The sequence below is a fragment of the Hemibagrus wyckioides genome, linkage group LG11, assembly GCF_019097595.1.
Source record: "Hemibagrus wyckioides isolate EC202008001 linkage group LG11, SWU_Hwy_1.0, whole genome shotgun sequence".
In the NCBI taxonomy this organism is placed as follows: Eukaryota; Metazoa; Chordata; class Actinopteri; order Siluriformes; family Bagridae; genus Hemibagrus; species Hemibagrus wyckioides.
In genome coordinates, this window is record NC_080720.1 from 14697130 (window position 1) to 14708351 (window position 11222).

Consider the following 11222-nt stretch of genomic DNA (forward strand, 5'->3'; position numbering starts at 1 on the left):
AATTGTATTTGAAGTAGATTTCAAATACAGTACAACGGTGGATAAATTAAATCATTATTAATAAGCTTACTGGGTAAGTAAATGTGCCAGTGTGCCGCCCAGTCCCATGTTTTGTTTGCCTGGACTAGACTTAAAATTCATAGCCAACATGCTACAGCAAGCTCTTTAATAATACCAACGTAGAGAAACAAGTTATTAAGATTATGAATTGCTGGTGTTGGGATGACAGTATAGTCACATTCTTTATTGTTTCCTGATGCAGTTTTAATGTAGTTTTGATGTGCTAGCTCAGTGGTTAAGGTGTTGGACTACTGATCACTGTGAGTTTGAATCCCAGGTCCACCAAGCTGCCACTGCTGGACCCCTGAGCAAGGCTCCCCTTAATTCCCTTAATAATTGCTCAGTTGTATAATATGAGATAAAAATGTAAGTCTCTCTGGATAAGCGCATCTGCCTAATGCCAGAAATGTAAATGTAAATGTATCATGTCTGTGACCTTGGTAATAAAATGTTTTGAGCTCTAAGCTGTGCTGTTCTGACATCAACATTATTTAAGTCTGGCTAAGAAACTGTAAAACATATTAGTCCAGACACAAACAAGTGATTTGTCCACCCCTGCAGTAATAAAAAGAATTTTATCAGCATGGAAATCATTTATCTTTTTCATATCCCAGCTTGTAAAAGATGCACGATCCTCTCTGCAGTGTTCTGACAGTTCTGAGGTCTGATCTCATTTCCTGATCTGGAGTTCATGTTTTCTAATGTGCTCTTGATTTTGTCTCTGTGTGTGTTAGAGATCCGTAATCAGCTGGTGGAGCAGTTTAAGTGTCTGGAGCAGCAGTCAGAATCTCGGATCCAGCTGCTGCAGGACCTGCAGGAGTTTTTCCGCCGCAAAGCCGAGATTCAGCTGGAGTATTCACGCAGCCTGGAGAAACTAGCCGAGAGGTTCTCGTCCAAGATTCGCTCCTCCAGAGAACACCAGCAGTTCAAGTAAGCCGAGGGGGCTGTGTGTGTGTGTTGGAGTTCTTTCAGTGTGGTAATTTATGTGTATAGATCTGTCATAATTATAATATAATCTCAATTATTCAAGCTGATCTTTATTTCTTTTTTTTTTATCAAGATTTCTCATTATTTCCACAGTCATATTATTTTTGTTGTCAGTAAAGAATGTAATGTACTATATAAATCTACACTAAACTATTTATTTTACATTGCTGTGTATTTTAGAATTTTTCTTTAATGCGATCATGGTATTTAGTGGGATTTAGTCTCTCCAGGATTTCATAATTTTGAGATCACAGAATTGAACACAAAATCAATCAAACTCTTTAATATTCCTAGGAGTTTGCAGATTTTCAAAATCACCACAGATTCGCCCCGAAACGTGTTGTTTCACGTCATCACAGTGCGCATTCAGACCAAAGTCCATTTCAATGCATGTGCCTCGAGTTCAGCTCTCACAGAAAGCAGTTACATATGTGTTCTCAATGACTGAAGATTAAAAGAAGATTCATGTGCTTGCAATTTCTCATTGTGGAGTAATTTAGCCTAAAAGAAAGCTCAAATAAACCTCTGCAAGTTGTATCACAAATTTGGGGGAAAAAAACCTGCAGCAAAATCAAGCATTTTCTGCACAAGAAAAGAACCCCTTAAAATCCTGAAGGGACTGATTATTACTAAAACTCCAAAGGCAATCCTTTGCACACAGTGATTACTGTTCTCTTCTTATTAGATTAATAGGTTTTCTTATTTAATTTATTGTCTCCTGTCTTCCCTTTGGCATTTTCTGAAAGGCAGCCAGAAATATTAAAATGCTTAAAGTACATGTTCAGTGTTGATTAATAGCTGTTTTACATAAGGTATAAAGAAATTGTTTATTGTTAATTAGAATTATGTCAATTAATCAGACAAGATTTTCTATTTGTAACAAGCTAGGCAGTGTTTTGTGGTGTGTGTGTGTGTGTGGGTGTGTGTGTGGGTGTGTGTGGGTGTGTGGGTGTGTGGTTATTTGTGTTAGTAAATTCACTGGACCTAATAACCTAAATAGCAGGATGGATTTTTAAATCTTTATTTCCAGTTCTTTGGTTTCTTGTATTTGTTTTTGTATCATTGTAAAAAAGAAAAATATCCTTCCTTCAGTTTAGTTTCTTTTCAGTGAATCTGAAGGGCAAGACTATAAACTCTTTAACCCATAAACTGCATTAAGCAAATCAGTAGTAACTTATTAGTAGTTTTCAAGTTTAGTAAGTTAAGTAGCCTTTATTTATCACATAGACATTACAGCACAGTGAAATTCTTTCTTTGCATATCCCATCCTTGGGGGTTGGGGTCAGAGCACAGGGTCAGCCATGATCCAGCACCCCTGTGAGGGCTTGAGGGCCTTGCTGAAGGGTCCAACGGTGGCAGCTTAGCGGTGCTTGGGCTTGAACCCTAGTTTCAGTGAGACGCTTAATAGCAATGCTTTTGTTTGCTCCTGTTTTGACCTGGAAAAATGTAACAGTGATGACATTTATAGATGTATATCACAGTTTGCCTATCATGAATATACTCTGCATTCATACTTAATGCTTGTGATATTAAAAATAGTCTATTCATGAGGTGAATTTCATTTTAAATGTTTAATTGTACTCAGTACTCACTACAGACTGAAGATTTGTTCAAGATATTGTAAAGGGAGAGACAACACTGCAGAAATCAGAGCATAGCTTCACTTTCATACATAGATGACAATCATAGGCCCACATGGTGTTTCTGTTGTCCTGTACACTGACTGCTCAATGGTGTATTGTGCTTCAATGGGGAATTTTTTAAATCAGTAGATAGTTAAGGCATTAACAAGATATATGGGCAGTAAATAAATCTTTGTTAATGCTATAGCCATAGCCATGGGAATTCTAGGCATTAAGCAACAAGTCTAAGAAAGGAAGAATGGAACATTTTATAATGTATACTGAAAACCAAAATATCATGTAAAAAGTAAGAGAGCAGCTTTATTCCTCTGAAGATACCTGAATTATTTTAGAATTTATTCATTAATTATATAGTGCCTGTGAAAATATGCTTTTATTCCATTGAAATTGTCTTTATCCAGTGTTTTGTTTTTGCCAGAGTGGACTGAGACATGACAGAGGCAGGAGGCAGCTAGAAGCTTGTTGTGGAGACATGATTGATGTTAGATGAGGAGTTCTTGGGTTTAGTCCTCATTCCAGTTCAACCCAAAGGTGTTCAGTGGGGTTGAGGTCAGAGATCTGTGCAGACCACTTCCAGTTCTTCTACTCTGGCAAACCCAAAGACAAAGATATGTGGGGTTTTCCCAAACTATTGACACAAAGTAGGAAGATCATAACTGTATAGCTGGAATAGGATGTTCATCAAGCATGTGAGTGTTATGGTCAGGTGTCCACAAACATTTGGTTTTAAAGTGTAGCTCTAGTTCTTTTTGCTCATTCAAGAACAGAACAGCAAAAACAGTGAGTTATTTGTTCAGAATGTTGTGTATTTGGCCAATAACTTGCAACTGGTGTTAGTTTCAAATGAATCTTTTGAACATTTGACGTATCTCTTGTGTGTGTATTTATGTGGGTGGTTGAGACTTTGGAGCTGTTGTGATTAGTTGTGGGTGAAAAAAGTATCATATTGTGCTATTTAAAGACAATTCTACGAGCTGCAGTATGCATCATAATGTGTCCTTCAAATATAGGACTGACTGCATTAACATGCCGTAATACATCTTCTGCAAATGTCAGTGCAAATGACAGATCCACCCACATAGCCTTATTAGCTATGTTATCTATACAGCTAACAGTGAAAATCATTGCTGGCATTAGCAAATTTACTTAGTTAGCTGATGTTAACTTATTCTCCTTATAATCCCATATCATTTTTTTCTTCTGATAAAACTAATGGGATTCTTTACTCACAAGACAAAAGGAACGGCTCGGTTTCTGTACTCCTAAATACTCTGAGGCACTCTCTAAACTAGGGACCCAGAACTCTCACTGTTTACTTTCATAATTTCTGCAAAGGGAGATGAGATGTTAATGAGAGAGGTCAGAGTAGTTTGAGCTGTGGTGACAACTGTGGTGAGCAGAAAAGCATCTCAGAATGCACTGCATATTGAACCTTGAGGCAGACGGGCTACAACAGCAGAAGATTACATTAGGTTTCAGTATTGTAAACAAAGAACAGGAAGCTGAGGCTACAGTGGGAACAGACTCACCCAAACTGGACAGCTGAAGATTGCGGGGACTTTATCTAATTGTACACTGTACAATTAGCTGGCATAGATGAGCAGTAGATAGTGTTACTTCGTCACAACTTCAGACTTCCTGGTTTGAACCTGAGCTCAGGTTAATGGCTATGCAGAGTTTTGCATCTCCTCGTGTTCTCCTTGTGTTCAGGTGGGTTTCCTCCTACTGTTATAGGTGTAAATGTGTGAGTGCAAGGTGCCCTGTGATGGACTGGCGATGGACAATTATTAATTCAACAGGCATCGAAACAAATATTGTTTAAAAAAAGTGGCAAGTTGTGCCCAGATTTTTAAGTAGATGTTGTGTTGCATTTGTGTGTCAGTGTGTAGTGTATTTATGTAGCATGTGTAAATTTGGGGGTTTCCTTTGCTCTCCATTTCAGACATTTTTTTTCTCTTCTATTCCCTGTCTGCACTCCAGCCAATGTCTGTGCTGTTGTTATCAGAGCAGAAATAGCTGCTGGAGACTTTCAGAGTGCTCCCATTTTTCGCCGCGGGATACAGGCACCTTTCCAACCTGCACACTACTACACAAGCTTCTAAGAAACAGTAGCAGATTCCCAAGCCTAAGGATTTTTATCCCCGCTTCATATTAGCAACAAATGGTGACTGTTAATTGAACAGATTCTCTTTCCTGTTTTCTTTGGTGTCAAAGAAGTGCTTCATCAAAGCTGCTGGCTAAAAACAGAACAACTGGAGCACTTCACTTGCATGTGAGCTGCTGCTTCTGCATATTTAATCAATAGGCAATTCTCAGCTCTGTGGCATTCAGCCAGTGTCAGATTCTTGGCCTGCAGCAGCTCACATGGCTTTGTATGAAGGATCATACTAATACATTCCAAGCTCTCGTCTGTGAATGACAGTCACATGCACAGATTCAGCTTTTGATCATTGTTGCTAAATTATTGACTTTAACCTCATTATTAAAAAAAAAGAAAAAGCCAAAGGACAATTTTTTTTATCAAAAACTTTCTGAGCAATCATTCGTGATTGTCCTGCACTTGATGCAGCTTTCATTTGCAGCTGCATCAGGTAGCTGTTACATGAAGTGATGGAGTGCAGGTTTGATTGACTCACTACCATTCCTATCAACCAATCACTGATCAACATTATTTCCCATCAACCCATCACTGATCAACATTATTTCCTATTAACCAATCACTGATCAACATTATTTCCTATTAACCAATCACTGATCAACATTATTTCCTATTAACCAATCACTGATCAACATTATTTCCCATCAACCCATCACTGATCAACATTATTTCCTATTAACCAATCACTGATCAACATTATTTCCCATCAACCCATCACTGATCAACATTATTTCCTATTAACCCATCACTGATCAACATTATTTCCCATCAACCAATCACTGATCAACATTATTTCATATCAACCAATCACTGATCAACATTATTTCCCATCAACCAATCACTGATCACCATTATCAACCAATCACTGATCAACATTATTTCCTATCAACCAATCACTGATCAACATTATTTCCTATCAACCAATCACTGATCACCATTATCAACCAATCACTGATCAACATTATTTCCTATCAACCAATCACTGATCAACATTATTTCCTATCAACCAATCACTGATCAACATTATTTCCTATCAACCAATCACTGATCAACATTATTTCCTATTAACCCATCACTGATCAACATTATTTCCCATCAACCAATCACTGATCAACATTATTTCATATCAACCAATCACTGATCAACATTATTTCCCATCAACCAATCACTGATCAACATTATTTCCCATCAACCAATCACTGATCAACATTATTTCCTATCAACCAATCACTTCTTACACAATTCCTATTTGATTATGTTTGGCTATGTTCTCCTTTATTCAATTCTATATTCTATTATTCTAGTATTAATTCTATTCCACATCTATTCTATTTTGTTCTGTTCAATTGTGGTCAATTCTATTCTGATAAGACTATTCTATTCTATTCTATTCTTACACAACTCCTATTTGATTATGTTTGGTTATGTTTTGCTTTATTCAGTTGTATATTCTGTTATGCAATAATTCATTCTATTCCGTCTAGTCTATTTTATTCTGTTCTGTTCTGTTATGCTAAGTTCAATTCTATTCTGCTACGACTTCTATTCCATTCTTTTCTCCATTCTATGCAGTTATCTTCTGTTTTGCTCAGATAAAACTCCTCTTCTATTATGTAATTCTATTCTATTCTTTTCTATTCTATTCTTACAAAACCCCCATTTCATTATGTTTGGTCATGTTCTCCTTTATTCAATTCAATATTCTATTTTTCTAGGATTAATTCTATTCCATCTATTCCATATAGTGTATTCTGTTTTGTTTTGTTCTGTTATGCTATGTTTAATTCTGTTCTGATAAGACTATCAGAAGATTATATTCTATTATTTTTTCCATTCTATTCGGTTCTCTTCTGTTTTGCTCAGATAAATCTTCTATTCTATTCTATTGTATTCTATTGTATTCTATTCTATTCTTCCTTTTTTTATGTACCAGATCTGTTTATGCTAATGCTTATGATAATTCAACAAATATGTGAATTAATCTCCAATGTCATCTAATGACTTTTTAAGCAAGCATTAGATACTTTTGTACGTTCCCTGGCAGCACTGCTTTTAATAGTCATGCTATTGTTGAGGAAGGAAGGCAGAAAGAAAAGTTATTAGATGAGTCAGTGAGGTGGAGCAGTACGCAGCCTGTTGTGTGTGTGTGTGTGTGTGTGTGTGCAGGGGAGAAGAGATTGTGTAGATAAGAGAGTTGGTCAGTAAATCCAGCAGCTTTGAGCAAACGTGTGCATGTATGTATGATTTCCGCTGGCTGTGTGTGTGTGTGTGTGTGTGTGAGCCTGCTGAATCCGATTGCAACAGCAGCAGGCTTGTTGTGTGTAATTAAGGCCAGCTGTAGGAGAGTTGTGTGCTTCCTCAGCCCGCCCGTAGCCCTGCACTCAACAACGAGAGGAAACTTGGCCAGTCTCTGCAGCCCTCAGCCTGAACCTTCAGCGATTTTGCTGTTGTTTAGTTTTTCTTTTTGCTTCAGTTCTCTTTTTTTTTTAATCTCAGAATTTTCCAGCGCACTCTCCTGGTTTGTGTCATTCTGGATCTTTGTGTCTATTTTATTACTTTTAACAGTTTATTTGCATCTTCTGGCACTGGTTATGGCTTAGCCAGAGTAAAAGATTTACAGTATGTCGTCCTTAACAACACTGAAAATATTAGACCCCAAATATGATGACAGTTTTTACTATTTTATTGATTTTGTCCAGATTCACCTCGGAATACACAGACTGTCATTTTAAGCCAGATAGACAACATTCCCCTTCACTACCACTGAGTTTTCCATTCTCTTCACAGAGAAACGTGTCTCAGTTCTTAATTGTATGCATACTAGATTTGATAAAGAACTATAGGGATCTTTTAAAATAGTGCTTTAGATGATTTCTACTTAATAATCTTCTAGCTACTGTATATGGCAAAAAAATAAAAAAATTCAAATAATCAAAATACATTTTTTGACAGTTTATTTTATTTTATTTTTTTAAATAAATTGAAATGTATTTTATTAATAAATAAAAAAATATTTGTTTTGTTTATTTCTTTTTATAAAAAAAAAATGCGATTAATAAGATAATAATAATAATAAGGTGCCACGGTATCTTAAACACTCAAATACATTTGAATACGTAATAAAGTAGGATATACACACACACACACACACATACTCACACACACACACACAGTGACTGAGAATAGAATACAGTAGAATACACACACACACACACACACAGCAGTGTTTTATGCATTTCATCAGTGAAGAGATGATCAGGCTGCTTTCTACTTTATACATATTACAAAACAAACCATGATAACGCAGTGATAATCTCTAAACAGGATGATCTCAGGATATTTAGCATGATAAGATTAAAGAGTGGATTAAAGAAGACGACACAGAGAGAGCTTTTCAGATTTCACCTCTCTGTGCAGAAGGAAAGCATAGCTGCTCCTAATGTTTGCTCTGTCTGTGCAAGTCTGCATATCATAAGGAAATGATCATTTCAATGAACAAAATACAAGTTGAAGGACAGCCCTAAAGCTGTGCTTCATTAATGTGGTATTCTTCTCCTGGATTATTTACACTGCACATTGTAGGTCTGTCTCAGCTCTCACACATATTAATCAACTCATCAGCTAATTAACAACATTGTAAACACACTGACGTGTTAATGCAGGGAACACAAGCTGCCTTATATAAAATATATAAAATACCCTATTATAGTCTTGCATCTTCTTGTCTATTTGCAGTCTAAATTTTCCTAATTTGCACTAGGTATTGTCTGGGGTTTATCTTGTGCTGTGCTGTTGTCAGTTTATTATAATATACTGCACCACGGCTGTAGAGAATGTTATTTCATTCTATTGTATAGACGTAAACCGCTAGAGTGACAATAAAGCTTTCAGCTCCACTGTACTCCTGCACACGGTCGAGTTTATGAGCTTCCTGCAGTTCAGCAGCACTGGTTTTTTTTCATGTCATATTTTGTTAGTGACCGGACCCTGCCGTGCTCATACAGGAAGTCGAGCTCTTTATTAAACCATTTGCAGTTATGCCAGGCTTTATGAAGACTCTGACAGAGCGCATTAAGACTATTTAACACATGCATGCACACACACGAGTTAAACAAACAGGGTGAACTAAGAAAGCCTCATTTGTTTATACCAAACTATTTAATAACACAATAACCCCACTTTTTAAAACCAGTGTAAAACACAGAGTATTGAAGGTGACCGCTCCGTAATATCACTCAGCAGCCTAAAGTTCCTCATGCACAAATCCAGATCAAGTTAATCTACAGCCTGAATTTAAGACAGTTCAGCAGTGTTTAATCTTTAATCTAAATTGAAACCACTGCAGCAGTGTTTAATCTGCAGTCTGAACTTAAACCACTGCAGCAGTGTTTAATCTGCAGTCTGAACTTAAACCACTGCATCAGTGTTTAATCTGCAGTCTGAACTTAAACCACTGCAGCAGTGTTTAATCTGCAGTCTGAACTTAAACCACTGCAGCAGTGTTAAATCTTGAATCTAAATTTAAACCACTGCATCAGTGTTTAATCTGCAGTCTGAACTTAAACCACTGCAGCAGTGTTTAATCTGCAGTCTGAACTTAAACCACTGCAGCAGTGTTAAATCTGCAGTCTGAACTTAAACCACTGCAGCAGTGTTAAATCTGCAGTCTGAACTTAAACCACTGCAGCAGTGTTTAATCTGCCGTCTGAACTTAAACCACTGCAGCAGTGTTTAATCTGCCGTCTGAACTTAAACCACTGCAGCAGTGTTTAAGCTGCAGTCTGAACTTAAACCTCTGCAGCAGTGTTTAATCTGCCGTCTGAACTTAAACCACTGCAGCAGTGTTTAATCTGCAGTCTGAACATAAACCACTGCAGCAGTGTTTAATCTGCAGTCTGAACATAAACCACTGCAGCAGTGCTTAATCTGCAGTCTGAACATAAACCACTGCAGCAGTGTTTAATCTGCAGTCTGAACATAAACCACTGCAGCAGTGTTAAATCTGCAGTCTGAACTTAAACCACTGCAGCAGTGTTTAATCTGCCGTCTGAACATAAACCACTGCAGCAGTGTTTAATCTGCCGTCTGAACTTAAACCACTGCAGCAGTGTTTAATCTGCAGTCTTAACTTAAACCACTGCAGCAGTGTTTAATCTGTAGTCTGAACTTAAACCACTGCAGCAGTGTTTAATCTGCCGTCTGAACTTAAACCACTGCAGCAGTGTTTAATCTGCCGTCTGAACTTAAACCACTGCAGCAGTGTTTAATCTGCCGTCTGAACTTAAACCACTGCAGCAGTGTTTAAGCTGCAGTCTGAACTTAAACCTCTGCAGCAGTGTTTAATCTGCAGTCTGAACATAAACCACTGCAGCAGTGTTTAATCTGCCGTCTGAACTTAAACCACTGCAGCAGTGTTTAATCTGCAGTCTGAACATAAACCACTGCAGCAGTGTTTAATCTGCAGTCTGAACATAAACCACTGCAGCAGTGTTTAATCTGCAGTCTGAACATAAACCACTGCAGCAGTGTTTAATCTGCAGTCTGAACATAAACCACTGCAGCAGTGTTAAATCTTGAATCTAAATTTAAACCACTGCATCAGTGTTTAATCTGCAGTCTGAACATAAACCACTGCAGCAGTGTTTAATCTGCAGTCTGAAAATAAACCACTGCAGCAGTGTTAAATCTTGAATCTAAATTTAAACCACTGCATCAGTGTTTAATCTGCAGTCTGAACTTAAACCACTGCAGCAGTGTTTAATCTGCAGTCTGAACATAAACCACTGCAGCAGTGTTAAATCTTGAATCTAAATTTAAACCACTGCATCAGTGTTTAATCTGCAGTCTGAACTTAAACCACTGCAGCAGTGTTTAATCTGCAGTCTGAACTTAAACCACTGCAGCAGTGTTTAATCTGCAGTCTGAAAATAAACCACTGCAGCAGTGTTAAATCTTGAATCTAAATTTAAACCACTGCATCAGTGTTTAATCTGCAGTCTGAACTTAAACCACTGCAGCAGTGTTTAATCTGCAGTCTGAACATAAACCACTGCAGCAGTGTTAAATCTTGAATCTAAATTTAAACCACTGCATCAGTGTTTAATCTGCAGTCTGAACATAAACCACTGCAGCAGTGTTTAATCTGCAGTCTGAAAATAAACCACTGCAGCAGTGTTAAATCTTGAATCTAAATTTAAACCACTGCATCAGTGTTTAATCTGCAGTCTGAACTTAAACCACTGCAGCAGTGTTTAATCTGCAGTCTGAACATAAACCACTGCAGCAGTGTTAAATCTTGAATCTAAATTTAAACCACTGCATCAGTGTTTAATCTGCAGTCTGAACTTAAACCACTGCAGCAGTGTTTAATCTGC

General features: G+C 37.4%; 1 protein-coding gene across 2 annotated transcripts in view; it reads left to right on the forward strand.

Annotated features, from left to right (window-relative positions):
* Positions 1 to 11222, forward strand: part of srgap3 (SLIT-ROBO Rho GTPase activating protein 3) — a 129749-nt gene that overhangs the window by 37568 nt on the left and 80959 nt on the right. For both annotated transcript variants that reach the window (XM_058402764.1, XM_058402765.1), the window contains exon 2: positions 795 to 990. In XM_058402764.1, the coding sequence (XP_058258747.1) occupies positions 795 to 990 (196 nt within the window). The remainder of the gene's footprint in view (positions 1 to 794; positions 991 to 11222) is intronic.